Genomic DNA, 20,824 nt, shown 5'->3' on the forward strand with positions numbered 1-20,824 from the left:
GACTCATCAACGCCCAAGAATTGAACTTTCATAAGATCGATCTCGGTCTCCAAGATTAAGCTCATACACATCGAAATACTTTCTTATAAGCACAAATAAATGGTTGTGTATCTTAACATAACAAAATGTCTTCTACTACCAACTCCGTTATCATTCACAAAATTGTCAATATGTCATACCACGATTAGAATTTTCTCCAGATACCAGCAAGTATAAAATCTTTTAGGACTTCGCTGACAAATATTCCAAATGTCAGTACAGCACATGTTGTGTCAAAGATTTTATTATATTATTTAGAAATTAAAATCAACTGTTATGTGTTTTTATAATAAATATATATATATATATATATATGTATATTTTAAATTTATTTTTAATAAATATTTTATATTTAATATGTAATTATTGATTGTTGTGATTAATTTTAGTATATATTTAAGAGTGAAGTACCAACCCGGTCCCTGTCCATTTCCAAGAATGACAACGCGACCCCTCAAAATAAAATCGATCCACTTCGGTCCCTGTTCGCGGTCCCTATGGGTATTTTTCCGTCAACTCTGAACGGAAAATGCTGACGTGTCAGGTTTAGAAATGGAGAGGGGTCTAATTATCTCTAAATTTAAATTGGTCAGGAGTTTATTTGTCCTTATAAGTTTTTAAACAATATTTTTTTAGATTATTTTTTTATTTATTATATTAATATTCTTTTTTCAATAAATTATTAAATATATGGTATAATAAGTACAAACTAATTAATAAATTATTCAAATTTAAAAATATAATTTATTATAAAACTAAATAAACCATTCTCAAATATAATTTTTAAATACATAAATAATAAACATTAAAATTCAGTTAATACATTAATAATAATAACCCTATGATATACTATTAGTATTATGATCTAGATAATTTTTCACAATAAAGTGAAAACTAATGAACACATTACTTGATATATAGTAAAATATTTTTGAGTAATAACAAATTTAATTTTTTATCTCTTTAAACTAAATTAATAATTCTATTTGATATCTTTATACTAAAATACACTATGAGTAAACTACTAATACTAAATGAAATAATTAAAATATAATTAATATATGATGGAGACCATTTATAAACTCAATAAATTTAAAGTATCAATAATATTATTAATCTATTAATAATATATATGATCATAAGATTATAGATTGATAAAGATTTATCAATATAAGAATAATATAGATTAATTAAAATTTTAAGTATGTTAAAATTCAATTAAAGAAATAAAAAATAGAATTATTTCAATTAGTATTTAATTATTTCATTAAAGGTTATATATTTTAATTATTTCATTTAGTATTAGTAGCTTAGCTTCTTGAGGTAAACACTCCCATCTCTTGAATACCTACGTCTCAGATTACGGGGTTGTTACAAACAGATTTTGGTTTGTGATTATCCCAAAATCAACAAAGCATGTCTAGATATTTTTCCTAAGCCTAGGCATGTTGCTTGGGTTCTTAAGCTCCTCCGGGCACTTTGCAAAACAAAGTTCTTGTGGCTGCAAGATTCAACAATCGAGGTGATTTGCTTAACAAAACTATGAATTTATGGTTTTAGTCATGTGTTGAAATTAATATCCAATGATCTTTTACACGCAGTGCTTGATTCGTGCACCAGTTCTAGACCTTCCCGACTTTTGCAATTTGATTCAGCTGCAACTTGATTTTTATAGTTTCAAGAGTAGGCTTCTAATAGACTTGCTTCACAATTGTCCTAAGCTTCAAGCTCTAAAAATTTATATATCTGAGGTATGATTGATTCCATCACTTCAACTTTTTGTCTATTTGCATCCTTTGACTTGACTTGTTCCTTGGTTTCAGTTCATTGATGCTGATGATGTTGATTTGTGCGGGTCTTACCTAAACTCCCATAAATGCAATGGTTGGACACAGCCACTCAGCGCTCCTAACTGTATTGTATCACATTTGAACACTGTTGAATATCGAGGATATCTAAACACTCCAGAGGAGCATGAATTTACTGCATATATTTTACAAAGAGGACTTGTTTTAAAGACAATGAGAATTCATGCTAAACATAACCTACGCTTAGAATGTGGAATTTACAAGGCATTATCTGAAATCCAAAGGGTCTCTAGCATGTGCCGACTTGAAGTACACTAACTGATCAGCATTCACCTGTAGTAAGGATTTTGTTGTTGTATGCTCTCGGCTCTCTGCTGAACTATATGCTTCTTTTGCATCAATGGTTACATGAATTATCAGTAATTTGTTTTTTCCAATACCTGTCACAAATTCTAAATAGTTTGCTATGAATGTATGATCTAAGGGAATTGGCAAACAGACAGTTCCATTCTTGGTGGTTGGAATTGATAATGTTGAAGTATGTATGTATTTTCTTTGCTCTTACAATGTGCATAAACTATTGATTTTACTTTTTGGAGAACTAGATTGATAGCAGCTCTACACTTAAGACTACTAGCCGTTGCTACATTGTAAAAAATAAATCATAAAACTGTACTGTGCATATGATGTTGTACTTAGCTTACACCATCAGGAAGACTCTCCTATGATGGGGTTCAGGGATGGCCTGGTGGTTCGAATAGGTGAGGAGGATGCTAGGGCTCTGGAAGTGATACCGTCGCCAGAGGAAATCAGAGAGGCCGTCTGGGACTGTGAGTCCTCCAAAGCGCCAGGGTGTGACGGATACAACATGAACTTCATCAAGCGATGTTGGGATGAGATTGGCCCTGAATTCACAGCTGCAGTGTTGGGGTTTTTCCAGACGGCCAGGTTGCCGAAGGATGCCAATATCACTTGGGTGGCGTTGGCACCTAAATTCATAGGTGCGAAGGAGATTAAAGACTTGCGACCTATCAGTATGGTGGGGTGTGTGTATAAGGTTATCTCAAAGGTGCTAGTTAGGAGGATGAGGTCAGTGATGCCAGCATTGGTAGGAGAGACCCAGAGTGCGTTTGTACAGGGAAGGAAAATCCATGATGGGGCGCTTATTGCGTGTGAAACAGTCAGTTGGCTTAAACTGAGGAAAAAAGAGGCTGCCCTAATTAAGCTTGACTTCCAAAAAGCATATGACAGGGTTAAGTGGAGCTTTGTAAACATTGTTCTGCAGAAGATGGGTTTTGGGCATACATGGAGAGCATGGGTGATGGAGTGTGTAGCCACTGCGTCTATGTCGGTACTGATAAATGGATCGCCATCTAAGCCTTTCAACATGGAAAGAGGGTTGAGACAAGGGGACCCACTATCTCCGTTCCTGTTTGTACTGGTGGTGGATGTATTGCATCGAATGATTGGAGAGGCAGTCAGAAATGGTCGTATATCACCGTTACTGGTTGGTAGAGATAGTGTAGCATTGTCACATCTTCAGTTTGCTGATGACACTATTCTCTTTTGCCCACCAGAAGAGGAGACCATAAAGAATTACAAGAGGCTTCTGAGAGTTTTCGAGTTGATGTCAGGCCTGACTATCAATTTTGATAAGTCTAGTTTGATTCCAATTAATTGTGAGGAGCAATGGGTCGATCGTATGTGTAATCTACTGGGGTGTAAGGGGGATGCCCTCCCAGTCAAATACCTTGGAATATCTCTAGGAGCTAATCCGAGGTTGGTGAAGACATGGAAGCCTATCATAGATAAGGTGGAGGAGAAACTCAGCCTGTGGAAGGCCAAGGTGCTAAACAAAGCTGGGAAGTTGGTTCTTATCAAATCTGTGTTGAACAGTCTGCCAGTGTACTATTTGAGCTTGTTCAAGATGCCGAAAGCTGTTGCTGAGAAACTGATTTCATTGCAGAGAAGATTCCTGTGGAGCTCAGAAGAGGGTAGGACTGGTATGGCATTAGTAAGGTGGGAAGTGGTACAGGCACCGAAGAAGTTAGGTGGGCTGGGAGTTGGAGATGCTGTGGTTCGCAACACAGCGCTGTTGTTTAAGTGGTGGTGGCGTTTTGCTAAGGAGGATTGCCCACTATGGAAAAAGGTTGTAGTTTCTTGTCATAACCTAAACCCAAATGAGCCTCTGTTGACTCAGAACCCGCCTACTAGAGGAGGACCATGGAAGGATATTTGCCAGTTACATATCAGGAACCAACATTTAAGGGATAAGATGATCACAGGCCTATCCATGGAGGTTGGAGATGGATGTAGGACACGATTTTGGGAGGATGCATGGGTGCTTGGTGGACCTCTGAAGAACCGCTTCCCGAGGCTTTTCTCTATTTCAAACCAGTGTGAATCCTTTATAAGCAACTGTGGGTTTTGGGATGGGATTGAGTGGATTTGGAACTTCCAATGGAGGCGAGAGCTCTTCCAATGGGAGTTGGAACTCCTGAGTGCGTTGCATGAGATTTTGAGACCTGTGAAATTAGTTCATAACAGAGAGGATAGAGTGGTGTGGAAATATGATAGGCGAGGTGTTTTTACAACTAACTCATTTGTGCAGGTGATGCAGGAGGAACTGATACCAGCAGAGGTAACTAGTTACAGCTTTGCCAGAACTGTCTGGAAGGGGTTGGTCCCGCCTAGAGTGGAGCTGTTTGTCTGGTTTGTTCTGATAGGAAGAGTGAATACAAAGGACAGGTTGAGCCGGTTTGGAATCATCAGTCCAGAGGATGTTACTTGTGTTATTTGTAACAACGAGGTGGAGGATGTACATCACTTGTTTTTAGGGTGTGTATTCGCCTGGCAGGTATGGAGTGCTTGGATCTTAGCCTTTGGCCGACGTTGGTCTTACCCGGGATCGGTGAAAGAACACTTTCTTAGCTGGACAGAAGAACCGAGGAGAAAGGAAGAGCGTAACCACCGGTTGAGGTGCTTCTGCGCAATCGTCTGGAACTTATGGATGGAAAGAAATAGACGAATTTTTCAGCAAACAAGCAAAGGAGTTGAAGAAATTATCAACATGTCTTCAAATAGTACTAACGAGTGGAGTGGTGGGGATCCCTTCAGTTGTTGATGGCTATGCCGGAGATGACATGGGGACGGATTTGTATTTTTGCGCTGTTTATTTTTGTTTAGTTCATGTTAGTTGTGACACTCTACTTGCTCCACTTCTATTGTGTTGAGCTTCTTGCTTTCAAAAAAAAAAAGTTTGTGCTGTAAAAATAATTATATAAATTATTGACCAAGACAATAATGCCATGATCTGAAAATGAAAAATATTGATGGGTTGAATCTCGGTAGTTATTTGAGGGTAGAATATTTCAGCATAATATAGCAGACTGAATTTGGCATAGCTTTGATTTTTAGTTGTTGGAGGCAAATGTGATGTGATTTGAGGATCTTCTGATGCTGGTCTGCAAACATTTAGTATCCATAAGATTATTAAAGTAGAAAAAAGTTATAAAAGCATGCTTGTATAAATCCCTTGTAAAGATGCAAAGCTACCGAAGTTCGTATTGGAATGTTCCAAATTCTACTTGAGCATCCAAATCTGGGTTCGAAAGGGAAGGTTTCAATCACTGAAAAAGGCATAACATTGATTTACACTCAATAAATCATTATATTGATAGCCAGGTAATTGATGCAAATTAAACATTGATTTACACTCAATTGAATCCACGGACAGACGATAGACAACCTAATCAACTGAAACATCTTAGTAGTCAATGTTACACTAAAAAAATTAGAAAGTAAATCCTTCTCAAGAGAGCTGCGAGACAGGATTCTTTTCCTTTCCCACCCACTAAGCCCTCTTACTGTTCTCACTCAGTCTTTGCAACAGTGGCGGGAGAGGCTGTCGTAGAAGCGAAGCCTATCATGCCTTTTTTGATGAATAAACGGAGATACTATCTCATTTATTTCTAGTAATATTATTTTGATATTATGTTCCTAGACCAGAACAACTGATCGGGTAAGCCCATCAAAGTATGCGTAAAGAGCCTGTAACATAGGCTTAGTTAGAAGCATCAATGATTGGGGAACTCGCGGATTCATTTGCAACTCCTTTGGTTTGAGCCATATGCTGTCTTGTCCTCAGCTAAACTAAGTCAGGTGGTAGAACTTGTTTGTTACAAAGATACTTCTGACAAGACAATTTTTGTGCATCTTTCGCTGTAATAATATCTTGAGGTTTACAGTGATAACTTGATATATCTACTATAAGAACTACCGGTAAGATACATACGAAACACGAGCAGGAACATCATTAAAACCATCATACTTGCGGACTATCGATGACGACTTTCATTAAATACGGTTTTTCATAGAATTTTATATGTAAAAGTATTTATATTTGGTGAAAATTCAAAAGGCATTAGACACGAGGCGATAACTGCAAAAGTATTTTTGTTTGGTGAAAATTCACATCTATTTGTCTTCATGTAAAGCTATTAATTGAGAACAATTAGATAATTTGATATATTTGACTAAATAATTATCTACCGACTCTTAATTATCAGTTTTACACGAAAACAACTGCACGTGAGTGTTCATCTTTTCATTTTAGATAAAAATAAAATTATTATAATATAATCAAAATTAATATAAATGTATATACACTTTTTTTCATATATCTATATTTTTATAGTATTTTTATTGTCTATATTATTTTATAAAAAACAATCTTACACGATTAATAAAATGTATTATTTTTTATTAATATTTTATTAATATTCTAAATGTCAAGTATTAAATCATGAGTTTTAATTTCTAAATCTTAAATTTTAATAGTTAAAAATAAAAGTTTAGTTTAAAAGGTGGACTAATATTAATGAAAAAGATTTGTTCTTAGCATTTCTCTCTTGTAAAATCATTTTTTTTTCCTTAATATGTCATTCTAATTGTCTTTTATTCATGGATATAATTATAATTTTCGTTGTTTTTTTTTTTAACACCACTAAACTCGTTGTAGTTTTTTTTTTTTTCAATTGGATTAGACAACTTTCAATCTATCTGGATATAGCATAGGGAAATGCTATAGGGGATGACTTTATTAAACAATATGAACAACCACCAATCAAATAAAAACACACTCCATCTGCAACATATGGTTTAATCAGTTGAGATAGCTTCACCTGCAACTCTTTGTAGTTAGTTAGTTTACCAACCACACACTCCATCGTCACTCTCCCCTCAGCCCACCGCCGTCATCAGCGACACTCAACAGCACCTAACATGTAGGGGTGGCAACGGGGCGGGTAGGGGCGGGTTTTTGCTCTACCCGACCCCGCCCCGCTCAACAAAAACCTGCATCGAATCCGCCCCGCTTCTACCCGCGGGTAGTAAAATGTTAAACCCTAACCCGCCCCGCCCCTACCCGCCCCAATAATTATTAAATCTAAAAATAAAATAAAATTTTAAAAATTATATAACCATTATTTACATTCATAACATAAATTAAAGTAAAAATTTAAATATAATACAATCTTATTAATCATTTTACTAATTATTTTATATATATTACATATATTATATATTAAAAATATATATTTATATATTTATTATATATACCGGGGCGGGTAGGGGCGGGTTTAACCTAAACCCGACTCCGCCCCGCCCCGCCCAAGAACCCGCCCCGCTAAAACCCGCCCCGGTGCGGGTGCGAGTAATTACCCGCCCCGAACGGGTAGAGGCGGGGTGGGTACCCGCGGGTTCGGGTAGTGTTGCCACCCCTACTAACATGGAGCCAGAAGAACGACAACTCAGAAACATCAACAACCATCAGCACCCTACCGGACTCGATCCTCAACAACATCCTCTCCTTCCTCCCAACCAGAACATCCATGGCCACCAGCGTCCTCTCCCGCAGGTGGCGCCACCTCTGGAAGCACCTCCATGTCCTCAACCTTGACGGTTACTCCTTTAACACCCCTGAACTTTCACGAGACCAAGTAGAAGAACACTTTGTTGATTTCGTCAACGAGGTTCTACACCAGGTTCAAGTTCGTCGCATCCAGAAGTTCCGCCTCGAGGGTTCGGGTCTTTCCTAAACTTCCATAAACGCAATGGTTGGACACAGCCACTTAGCGTTCCTAACTGTATTGTATCACACTTGAACACTGTTGAATATCGAGGATATCTAAACACTCCATAGAAGCATAAATTTACTGTATATATTTTACAAAGAGAACTTGTTTTAAAGACAATGAGAATTCATGCTAAATATTATGATCACCAACACTTAAAACAACTAGTTTACGAGGCATTATCTGAAATACAAAGGAGCTCTAGCATGTGCCGACTTGAAGTAGCCTAACTGATCAGCATTTACCTGTGGTAAGGACTTTGTTGCTCTATGCTCTCGCCTCTCTGCGGGTTGACTGTATCAAAGCTGCATTTATTTATGTATACGGAACTATATGCTTCTTTTGCAACAATATTTACATGGATTTGTCAGTTATTTGTTTTTTCTAATACCTGTCACAAATTCTAAATAGTTTGGTAGGAATGTATGATCTAAGGGGATTGGCAAACAGAACCAGTTTCATTCTTGGTGGTTGGATTTGATGATGTTGAACAGTTGAAGTATGTACGTATTTCCTTGTTTCTTTCTTGATTTCTTCTATGGGAAAAGCTGTCTAAACTTGTATTGTCTTGTATGATCTCTTGGGGCTTGCAAAAGTAGGCACTTCAACCTATAGGCTAATTGCCTTTGAGACTTGGGGAAATTTTTTTTGGATGAAAGACTAGGGAAAATTTGCCAATGTCGCTCAACTTGAATTTTAAAGTTTAAATTCTAAATTCTATACTTTGAACAATAAATTTTAAACTTCAAAATTTTGAATCGTAAATGTTAAGCTTTAAATTCTAAATTTTAAATTATAAATCTGAGTTATTAATATAAAATATAATAAAGGAAGAGTTAACATTTATTTAATTAATAAAGAATGCAACACAACTGATTTAATAAAAGAGCCTTTAAAGAGAACATTCAATTTTTCCCAAATTGATTATTCAATTTGAAGAGTTTTGTATTTATAAATGGTGGTAAAAATTTAGGTATAGTTAATATTAGATAAAGTTGATAGTTAAAAATAGTTAAATAATTTGACTAATTTGACTAAATTTTTATCAATTAAAATTATTAACTTTTCTGATTACACTTGATAAGGATATTTCTGTGATTTCGAAAATCAAAATAGTTCCTAAAGTTTTTTTTGTGGCGTCCAACATCGTGTCCGACTTTGAATAATTTTATCGTTATGCACCAGGAATGTCACCTGTTTGATAGCCAATTACAACAATAAAAAAATATCGTAACTCACAAATTCAATCAAACAAAATACATAAATTCAATTATAATTTTAATCTTTATTATCTTATCTTATCTTCTCATCTTATCTTATTTTATTTTTATTTTTATCTTTTGTAAATAATATTCTATTTGCATGTTTGGGCGCTATTATTTTATTAAAAAAAATCTTTTTTCAATGAAAAAAGATTTTTTTTTATTTTTTAACATGTTTGGCAAATTTTTAGTAGTAAAAATAAAAGCACTAGTAAAATCAAAATAAGATCTTTTTTGAGAAGCTGTAATTTACATCTTTTTTTAAAAGATCTTTTTTTCTTAAAAAAAAGATATTTTTCATGTAATAAATAAACAAAAAAATACTTTTATATTGTTATAGCCAAACATAATTGATAAATAAAAAGACCTTTTTCCATGAGATATCCAAACATAAAATTACTTTTACTTCTCTATAAGATCTTTTAAAAAAAGATAACTAAAAAAAACGATCTTTTCTTAAAAACTCACCCAAACAAGCCCTATATATATTTAATTTTACCTTCATAATTCAATCAATCAATCATCGATACAAATTTCTTCATCCCTTTTTATTCTTTCACAATTTTATCAATAAATACTTTTACAATCTTACAGATTGAGGGAGACACGGTTCAGATTCGCGGTTTGCCTCCCAAACCCGTATTCTGTGCAGGTTTTGGAAACTCTACTGAAATATTGAGCTTGTTTTTATTTATCCCATTTTTTTTGTCAAAAGAAATTGTTTGACACACTTGTTGTATCCCACAATTCCTAGCCACCTCCTCTGCTGTCAAAATGGGGAAACGGCGGAAGCAAAGGAAAGCAGCAGTTGATAGGGACGTTATCAGCAGGCTGCCGGATGAAATCCTGTGCCACATCCTCTCATTCCTTCCAACCAGAACGTCCATGGCCACCAGCGTGCTCTCTCGCAGGTGGCGCTACCTCTGGGAGAAAGTCCAAGTGTTGGACCTCAACGATGATTTCCTTTACACCCATGACCGTTCAGATGAGGAAGCAGAAGAGTGCTTTATTAATTTTCTCGAAAAGGTTGTGTCGGGTTTCAACCCTCTCAGTAAGGTCCGACTCTCTTGCCGGGCGGATGCCTATGGGTATAGAAGACTTTTTGAGTGGATTGGTTCTGTCAGTGACAGAGTTCGGGAACTGTATTTTTCTACGAGGACCGATAGGATGACTTACACCTTGCCTTTTGAGTATATCTATAGCACTTCGCTCGTGTCGCTCGTTTTGGACGGTAATATTAATATTATTTTTGACGATGTGAATCTGGATGGTAAGATGTTTTTGCCATCCCTCAAGAATCTAGAGCTGCATATCGACTATCTGAACATCGATGTCTTTCTTTCTGGCTGCCCGGCTCTTGAAACTCTTCGGGTCACTTTAATTAAGTTCACGACTCGTGAGGCTGATTTCGATCTTGAAGCAATTCACATGCCTCGTACCTTGAAGAGTTTAACCTTTGAGGTGGCTGTTATTAACTTATTATTATTATGAGAAAAATCTGACCAATTACTTTAAAAGACAATGAGATCTTTTGACAAAAAAAAAATATTAATTCGGTTTTTGAACTTTATTTTTACGGGACTGATTAGTCGTGTGTCAAAAAAAGGTAAATCTTTTTTATTTTTTGGCACAGGAGCTAATCTATCTCAAAAAACAAAAATCAAGAGTGGATTAAATATATTTTTTTTTCAAGAACCTCCTTGTCTTTTCTAGATAATTGTCACGACCAGATAGGATATTCACTCTATTATTATTGATGTGATATGGCCTTATCACATGACTTAGCCTCTGATTTTTAACTTGCTAACGTTTTGCAGGAGCGATATCACTATTCCGAAGTTGTGACACTTGAGCGTCTTCAGTTAGACACTCCATCTCTTGAATACCTACATCTCGCATTACGCTGTGATTACAAACGGATTTTGGTTTGTGATTATACCAACATCAAGAAAGCGTGTCTAGACATTTGGCCTAAGCCTAGGAATGTTACTTGGGTTCCTAAGCTCCTCGGGGCACTTTGCAAAACAAAATTCTTGTGGCTGAAAGTTTCAACAATCCAGGTAATTTGCTTAACAAAACGATAAATTTATGGTTTCGGTTATGTGTTGAATTAATATCCATTTATCTTTTTACACAGTGCTTGCTTCCTGCACCAGTTCTAGACATTTCCGATTTTTGCAATTTGATTCAGCTGCAACTTGATTTTGAAGATTTCAAGGCTAAACTTCTAATAGACTTGCTTCACCATTGTCCTAAGCTTCAAGCCCTAAAAATTTATGTATTGGGGGTATGATCGATCACATAACATCAACTTTTTGTCTATTTGCAATTTGTTTGCATCTTTTGACTTGACTTGTTCCTTGTTTTCAGTCCTATGATGGTGAAGATAATTTTTACTTCTATTACTTAAATCCCCATAAACACAATGGTTGGAGACAGCCACGTAGCGTTCCTAAGTGTATTGTATCACACTTGAACACAGTTGAATATCGAGGATATCAGAACACTCGAGAGGAGCATGAATTTACTGCATATATTTTACAAAGAGGACTTGTTTTAAAGTCAATGAGAATTCATGCTAAATATTATTGCCCCGGCCACTTAAAATGGGAAATTTCCCAGGCATTATCTGAAATACAAATGGGTTCTAGTATGTGCCGAGTTGAAATAGACTAACTGATCAGGTGTGTGGTAAGGACTTTGTTGCTCTATGCTCTCGGCTCTCTCCTGAACTATATGCTTCTTTTGCATCAATGGTTACATGAATTATCAGTAATTTGTTTTTTCCAATACATGTCACAAATTCTAAATAGTTTGCTATGAATGTACGATCTAAGGGAATTGGCAAACAGACAGTTCCATTCTTGGTGGTTGGATTTGATAATGTTGAAGTATGTATGTATTTCCTTTGCTCTTACAATGTGCTTAAACTATTGATTTTACTTTTTGGAGAACTAGATTGATAGCAACCCTACACTTAAGACTACTAGCCGTTGCTACATTGTAAAAAATAAATCATGAAACTGTAGTGTGCATACTTAGCTTTTACAGTTAGATAATTTTGTGCTGTAAAAATAATTATATAAATTGTAGACCAAGACAATAATGCCATGATCTGAAAAAAAAAAAAAAACCATTGATGGGTTGAATCTCGGTAGTTATTTGAGGGTAGAATTTTTCAGCATAATATAGCAGACTGAATTTGGCATAACTTTGATTTTTTTAGTTTTGGAGGCAAATGTGATGTGATTTGAGGATCTTCTAGTGCTGGTCTGCAAATATTTAGTATCAATAAGATTATTAAAGTAGAAAAAGTTATAAAAGCATGCTTGTAAAAAAAAAAAAATTACAATTATCGATGGATTTATACAAGCATCAATGGATATATAATTGTAATTTTTGTTTGTTAACACCACTATGGCACTATTTCCCTTTCGGAAATGGTAGATAGCATCAGCCACTCTTTTTTTTTTTTTTCCCTTAAACTCGTTGTAGTTAGTTAATAGTTAGTTACCAACCACAGACTCCATCGTCACTCTCTCCTCAGCCCACCACCGTCATCGGCAACACTCCACAGCACCTAACATGGAGCCAGAAACATCAACAACCATCAGCACCCTACTGGACTCGATCCTCTGCCACATCCTCTCCTTCCTCCCAACCAGAACATCCATGGCCACCAGCGTCCTCTCCCGCAGGTGGCGCCACATCTGGAAGCACCTCCAAGTCCTCAACCTTGACGGTTACTCCTTTAACACTCCTGAACTTTCACGAGACCAAGTAGAAGAACGCTTTGTTGATTTCGTCAACGAGGTTCTACACCAGCTTCAAGTTCGTCGCATCCAGAAGTTCCGCCTCGAGGGTGAGGTGCGAAATTACTCCCGTACCCTCTCATTTTGGATCGACGCCGTTACTTCCGGCCTCACCTCCAAGAACTGTACTTCTCTCTTTGGAACTCTAGTGGCTCCTTTTACACGTTACCTTACGGTGTTTTCTCTTGCACCTCACTGGTCACACTCGTCTTGAAAGGTGATATTATTGTTTCTTTTGATAATCTTCAATCTCTTCAGTTCCCATCTCTCAAGACTTAGACTTGGAAATAATCTCTACACTACAAGCTTTTATCCCTCTGTCCTGCACTTGAAACTCTAAAGGTCTTTGTATTCTTTAATTCCGATGGCATTAATCCAAATGGAAATCCACGTGCCTTGTTCCTTGAACAGATTAACTCTCGAGAGCGAAGCTTATTGCGATTCGACGGTTGATCATCTTGACATACGCACGCCGTCTCTTGAGTACCTTGATATTAATTGCTTTAGTAGCTTGTTACTCGCAGATTTTGGATCGGACTTATCCGAACCGGGTTGAAGCATGTCTGAATATTTGCTTAGTAATGATGGTTAGCATTGATAGTTTGGAAATACGCATTTCCGTCTTTTGATTCTACTTTAGGAATTAGGATGTTTATAATATTTCAAAGAATCAGCATTTTGATAGAGCATGGATAACCTGTTGTATAAATCTGTTGTTGAATCAGGTTGATGGCAACTATGCACCAGCTCTGGCGATACCAAATCTTTGACTTGCTGATCTGTTATGTCACAGAGAGGTTATAGAATTTGTTTGATACCTAGTTGCTGGGGCTGCATTAGAACAGCATATTCCGTTATAGAAGTTATGATATCTGCCACATAATATTGTATTCCTTCGATGCATGATGCTCTTTCAACCTTTTCTTGTTTTTTTCCATTTACTCTTAAGGTTGCATACTTCTAAAAGATGTATATTAGGCGTCATGATTTGATAAATGAGTTTCCTGACTACAACTGATTTTATGTAACTCTTGAAGGAAGAATTACGTTACACAATATAGCAGCCTAGGTTAGGCAGTTGCCATTTCTGTTTCTTTATTCTTCACTGGTGGAGATAAATATGATCTGATTTGAGGATCATATCACTATATATATATATATATATTTGCAGTACGTTTTTCTTCAATTGGAATGTTTGAAGACTCTAGTCTTTAGTGATTGTTTTGCAATGCTATGTTTTCTAGTTGAAAAGAATGATGTTCGCGACAAAAAGAAAAAAAAAAGAAAAAGAAAAAAAGAATGATGTTAATGCGTTTAATTTCTATAGAAAGATATAACAGGGAATTTGGTATAATTGGGATTTCATAATATGGAAGCTTTTTGCTGTGCTTGCGAATCAAAATCATTCATTATTTCTTTATTGGTTCAAAAATTCGTTTAGAATGCTTGCAGAAGTAGTCTAATTGGCTTTGAGCCTTTTTTCAAATTGGTTATTCAATTCGAAGAGTTTCGTGCTGATAATATTCGGCACCAAAAATATCACCTTTTAATTTAAGTAGCATATTTATTTTATAAAATTATTCTTGATTTTCTTGCTTGCTGCCAGAGAAGGTACCAAGTAGATAGAGAAAAATAAACTTGCCAAAAATTGTCCTTAGTAAGTTGCAATTAATTTAAGGCAGTTTAATGACAAATAGCAACTCTACACATATCACAATTTACAATTGTACTCTTATCTTACAAATAATATAAAGGATTCGATTTGAACAAATTATAAAAGTTTAATTTATTTTTATTTTTTATTTAAAAAATTAATAAAAAAATAAATTATATTTTTTGTCAATATTTATAAATACAAAAAATATTAATTTAATATTTTTAAATATAATATTTTTATTTATATTTTATTTATCAAATATAATTTTATATTTTAGTATTTTTATTTTATAAGGATTGTTGTTTAAGGAACCATTGATCAACCCATTCTGCAAATCCCTATGATACTTGATGGTTAACAGACTTGCTTTTGAATTTGTTTCACATCCCAAGCAAACTTTAGCAGGCACAGAATTCGGTGGTCCAGGAACCTTTGGACCACTTAGTGGTCCAAGTAGAAAACATGTTTTTAGAGTTTTTTTATCAATTGCTACGTAGTCTTTGAACTAATTTTAATTACAAATCAACCCTATATATTTTATTTAATTATAAAAATAGTTTTTATTTTATAAATTATTATTTTATCAATTATCTATTATATTTATTAACAATAAAATACAAAAATAACAACCAATTATATCCTCCATTCATCCTAATAATTCCAATTGATTAAATAATTAACTTTGATCTCGTTACGTTCGTCCATGGCTTCCAAATCGTGTTTCCTTGAAATTCAATCGATTGGTTTTTCAAAACAATCGATTGAATGATAACTCAATCGATTGGTTTACACTATATCACAAAACAATCGATTGAAAGTTGTAAGGTAGAATGGTAAAAAGCTTATACCAATCGATTGTTTATACTTTCCAATCGAATGAATGCCTCAAAACAATCGATTGTTGTTGTTACTCAATCGATTGAATTCACGAAAACAACATGGATTTGCCAAATACAATCGATTGGAAAGTGATGACATTGAAGTTTTAGCCAAATTCAATCGATTGGTAATGTAATCCAATCGATTGGAAGGTGATGAAGTTGAATGTTTTGCCAATTTCAATCGATTGGTAATAGTACCCAATCGATTGAAATGAAACTGTACACTGAAAATTTATAAATTCACTTTTGCTTCGCATGCTGCAACTAATGCATGTTACATACAAGAAACTAAAAAGCACATAAAATAAAAACAGACAATTAATTACATGATTGTTCTATTTTAAATTTAATCTGTTTGTCCTCTGGTTTTGCGCCACTGAAATAAAATCAAGAAAATAATCCATGTTTAAATCAAACGCAGGACCAAGATGCTCAACATTCATAATGCCTAATGAAATAAATTATAATGCATGGATCGCAATAAACTTGTATGGTATGAACTTGTATGACTACTTTATTTTATTTGTTAAACTTTATTTGTTAAACTTTATTTGGACTATTGCTATTTGGACTACTGGCTAATAGCAAAGGATCTAATTTCAAATTTCAATTCATTCACCATAATACATGTACATAGAGAACAAAATGTCAGGGAAGACATACTATCTAAGCTCGCTGCTACGAGGGCGGAAACACAAACATCAACATTATCACAACACACACTCACCAAACCAAGCATTGAACTGTTATCTGTTGAAAGCATTAACCACCTCCATGATTGGAGGAGACCTTTCCTTGAATATATCTGTACAGGCACCATACCCAGAGACGAGCTTCATCCTCAACAGTTCAGACGCAAGGCAAGCTTATACACGAGAATAGCAGGGGAACTATACAGACGAGGTTTCTCACAGCCATTACTGAGATGCCTAAACCAAGACCAGGCCCGAGAAGTAATGAATGAAGTCCATGAAGGAGTATGTGGGAACCACATAGGAGGACGAGCTCTCGCCGCCAAGATAATCCGAACAGGATACTACTGGCCGACCATGAAGAGAGATTGCATAGCAAAGGTCAAAGCATGTGACAAATGCCAGAAGCACGAGGTGATTTCAACAAAGCCAGCCGAGGTATTGCACAGTATGGAGGTAAGCTGGCCTTTCCACAGATGGGGGCTGGATATCCTCGGCCCATTCCCAACAGCACCAGGACAGGTAAAATTCCTCTTGGTATCCATAGACTACTTCTCAAAATGGATAGAAGCACAACCCTTAGCAAAAATAACGGCCGAAAAGGTACGATCTTTCATTTGGAAAAATATAATATGCCGCTTTGGAATACCAAAAGAAATAATATCGGACAATGGTAGGCAATTCACGGACAATAAGCTCGGATCTTTCCTAAAAAGTTTTAATATCCAACATCGTTTTAGCTCGGTGGAACACCCACAAACTAATGGGCAAGCCGAAGCTGCTAACCGAGTTGTGTTGCAGGCAATAAGAAAGAAGCTTGATAACGCGAAAGGAGAATGGGCCGAACTAATCCCCGAAGTACTATGGAGTTACAACACCACAATGCATAGCACCACAGGCGAAACACCCTTCAAATTAGTCTACGGCTCAGAAGCACTAATCCCTATTGAGGTCGGAATTCCAACATTAAGAACCGAACTATATGACGAACAACAAAACCTAAGGGCCAGAAATGCCGAGCTTGACCTAGCCGTAGAAGATAGAGAAATCGCCACTATTAAGCAAAGGGCCCAAAAAAGAATAATGGAAAGAAAGCACAATAGGATGGTGAAACCAAGGACATTCAAGGAAAGTGATCTAGTACTCAGGCGAACAGAGGAAGCCAGGCGACCTCCAGCCCACGGCAAGCTCGCCGCAAACTGGGAAGGCCCCTTCCGAGTAACCAAAGTGCTCGGCAAGGGGGCATATCAACTACAAACATTGCAAGGCAAAGCCATTCCAGGAAACTGGAACGTCTCCTCACTCAAGATGTATATGTCCTAGTTTGTACCAATATGCAGATGAAGGTACTCTTTTTCCCCCTTAGAGCTTTTTTCCCAAAGAGAGGGTTTTGCCTAAGGAGGGTTTTAACGAGGCCGGACGCCCTTCAATTCCAAATAAAGATGATAAATTCTTCTAAGATATAACCTAACGATAACAACATTACTATAAATCATAAATATACTATCATCAAAATGGCCAAACATCGGCCCAAGTTCCACAATTGTCAAAACCGAACCCAACGTCGGCAAAATACCATACAAAAGAAAATAAGTCTAAAGATCAGACAATCAACATAACAAAAGTTATAAATAAACAAATCAAGGAGGAGCATTCTCACCATGCTCCTCCACGGTACCATCCACAATTAACTTTCCATCTACAACTATTTTCCTAATATCAAGCTTGTCACAATCAAAGTCGGGGGCTAACAGAGCAACCTGACTCACTACACGATCAAAACCATAGGAAAACATTTCCATCCCACCTTCCTCCAACTCTTGCACACGGGAGGTAAGCCGACCTTTGGCCACATCATGATCCTTAACTTCATTCTGCAGCAAACGAATCTGATCCCTCAAACGAGCTACCTCATCCTCGGCCTCCTTCGCTTTAGCCAGAGCACTAGTAGCAACATCGTCCTTTTCTTTCACAGTCTTCTCCAACTCAGCAATCCGACTCGTGTACGACTTCTCTGAAATAGAGACTTTATCCACAGCTTCCTGCTGCTCAGCCCCAACGCGCTCAACAGTCCGACCAACGCAGAGCAGGCGACTAGCAACCACCTACAGAAACATTCATAACATAAGTACAATACACAAAGACAAAAGAACAATAAACAAAAATAACATATACCTGAACGAATTTTCCAAGCGCCTCCAAACCAACTCGGCGAGTCATAAGCATGTCTCCAGGATATTACGAAGCCCTCTCAGACAGCTCCGTGAAGTTGAACTGCTCACTCCAAAGGGAATGTGAGCCAGAGCCAGCAATAAAGCCATGAAGTTTCTTTTGCCGATCAAACGCAAGCCCACCTCCCAGAGCCTCTTGATCATCTTCAGAAATTACCTCCAGAGAAGGATCATCCCTTTTCCTCTTAAACGAAGATGCAGGACGAGCAACAGATGAAAAAGCTTGCTCGCCAACATCCTTCCGATCGTCAGCAGAACCAACCACCTTTTCCTTTTTCTTATTTAGGAAAGATTGTAGCTTGTTAGGGTCCAACAGAGGAACCCGACCACCTGCAAGAAGCCATAAAAAATTAGATAAGCTCGGCAAAGGCCCAACCACAGCCACAAACACAATAAATATTACCTATATACGCTCTCAAACCCTCACTATCACCAAAGTCATGTAAACGCAAAATATCAGAAATGGATAAGCATTCCCCAGCAGCAACACTCTCAACAAGGAAGTTCATCACGAACTCCTCGTCCTCACTTCTCTCAGAAGCCTCAAGGATTTGGGTCGGTTCAGAACACCAATAAAGAGGAAATTTCTCACTAAGCTCATCATCCAAATAGAAAGGATACTCAGACTCGGCCGAGCGGACTTTGACAAAAAGAGATTTAAAATTCTTAAAAGAAGACTTATACAGGAGAAACAAGGACCGTCCCGGAAAACTACTAAAACAAACCCATAAACCCCTATGAACCCCCTTTGCTTGAAAAAGAGAAAAGAATAGGGACAAAGAACAGGGGAAGGAGAGAAAGTCCATCAAACATTGAAAGGCGCGAAGAAACGCCCAAGAATTTGGATGCAACTGTGACGGAGCACAGTTGACCTGAGTAAGGACGCTACACTCGAAAGAAGAGAAGGGAAACTTCACTCCGAGTTCGACCATGCATGGGGTATACATATAGAAATACTCCCAGTCACCTCTCCTCTCACAGACCCTATCGCTACCAGAACAAGGCAGGAATTCGACAGCGACACCAGAACCACCCCTAACAAAGTCTGCACCCCTCAAATCAGAAAGTGATTCGACGCTAGTAAAGGAAGAAGAACGCGTCTTCACGTCATCCTGAACCCAATGATACGGGTCATCTTCCCTAACCTCAACGACTCTCAATTTTTCTTTTAATTTCTCTCCCGCCATAGAAGAACGCAGAAAGACAAACAGTCAAAGAAGAGTCCAGAAAAGCTTACCTCTCGAAGACATAGTAAAGATAAGAGAAATGGAGGCGACACAGCGTAATTTCCAAAACCAAACAAATAACTATTATTGCAAGCCCACTAACAAAGTGGGTAAGTTAATACACGCCCACTAACCAAAACGTGGGAAACCAAAACGACAATAATGAAGTAGTAAAAGCAACACGATTTACGAAGAGGCAAGTAAAACCCTTTTCAAAATTTCTAGCCACGTATGACAGATACAAGAGCTCGCCTACCGACCTATACGGACCGCTAGACGACCTGGGGGGCTATGACGTGTACCACACAATAATCGGCTGATAAAGTACAGCTGTTAACCGACCTTAAAGGTCGGAAACAACCAAGACAGAACAAACAGATTTTATCTCTCAAAAAGCTATCTCCAAAAACTAAGCAAGACACTCAATCACGTCTCCACACTTCTGATATATCCCTAACGGCACCAACCAAGAATATCGGAGCTAACCAAGCCCACAACCACGCCGGAAACGCCTATAAAACTAACCCCTGGAATCCGTCAATGGGCAGGTTCTAATTTAGCTTCTAATCTTTTACTCTTTATCTCTTAATTCACACACTTACTTGAGCGTCGGAGTCCTTTTTGCAGGTGCTCCGGCCGCTGTGTTTCAAGGTACCGAGGCCGCCCACGCAGCTGTTCCCTGGTGATTTATAGCTCCGGCCGGGAATCCAGCAAGCACTTAGGACTGCGCAAACCTCGGTTCACCCAGGACGGAACAGTATCAATAAGATTATTAAAGTAGAAACAAGTTATAAAGCATGCTTGTATAGATCTCTTGTAAAGATGCAAAGGTACTTTAGAAGGGCATTCAACACGGGACGCTATGTGCACACGAGTTTTCATCTTTTCATTTTAAATAAAAATAAAACTGTTTTGTTAATTATAAAAATAAAATTATCATCTATACTTTTTTTATATATATCTATATTTTTATAGTATTTTTATTGTCTATATTATTTTATAAAAAATATTTGTATATAATTAATAAAATTTATTGTTTTTTATTAATATTTTATTAATATTCTAAATTTCAAGTATTAAAT

General features: G+C 36.7%; 2 protein-coding genes across 5 annotated transcripts; both read left to right on the forward strand.

Moving 5' to 3' along the window:
- The first annotated feature begins 568 nt into the window (after nucleotides 1-568).
- On the forward strand, nucleotides 569-4,971 carry LOC130948880 (uncharacterized). The gene is made up of 5 exons (XM_057877752.1): nucleotides 569-583; nucleotides 1,421-1,561; nucleotides 1,641-1,790; nucleotides 1,863-2,156; nucleotides 2,560-4,971. The coding sequence occupies exons 1-5, from the start codon at nucleotides 569-571 to the stop codon at nucleotides 4,969-4,971; spliced, it is 3,012 nt and encodes a 1,003-aa protein (XP_057733735.1).
- Nucleotides 4,972-9,778: 4,807 nt separating this feature from the next.
- Nucleotides 9,779-14,154, forward strand: LOC130951255 (F-box/LRR-repeat protein At4g14096-like). 4 transcript variants are annotated; one of them, XM_057879899.1, is made up of 5 exons: nucleotides 9,779-10,704; nucleotides 11,061-11,303; nucleotides 11,381-11,530; nucleotides 11,614-11,934; nucleotides 13,781-14,153. In XM_057879899.1, exons 1-4 carry the CDS (start codon nucleotides 10,018-10,020, stop codon nucleotides 11,917-11,919), a joined length of 1,386 nt encoding a protein of 461 aa, XP_057735882.1. In that variant the 5' UTR covers nucleotides 9,779-10,017; the 3' UTR covers nucleotides 11,920-11,934; nucleotides 13,781-14,153. The 4 variants fall into 4 exon arrangements, with proteins under 4 accessions (XP_057735882.1, XP_057735883.1, XP_057735884.1 ...); XM_057879900.1 differs by having other exon boundaries at nucleotides 11,614-11,927; nucleotides 13,781-13,866; XM_057879898.1 differs by lacking the exon at nucleotides 13,781-14,153 and having other exon boundaries at nucleotides 9,818-9,895; nucleotides 9,998-10,704; nucleotides 11,614-12,335.
- Nucleotides 14,155-20,824: the final 6,670 nt, after the last annotated feature.

The sequence above is a fragment of the Arachis stenosperma genome, chromosome 9, assembly GCF_014773155.1.
Source record: "Arachis stenosperma cultivar V10309 chromosome 9, arast.V10309.gnm1.PFL2, whole genome shotgun sequence".
Classification (NCBI taxonomy): domain Eukaryota; kingdom Viridiplantae; phylum Streptophyta; class Magnoliopsida; order Fabales; family Fabaceae; genus Arachis; species Arachis stenosperma.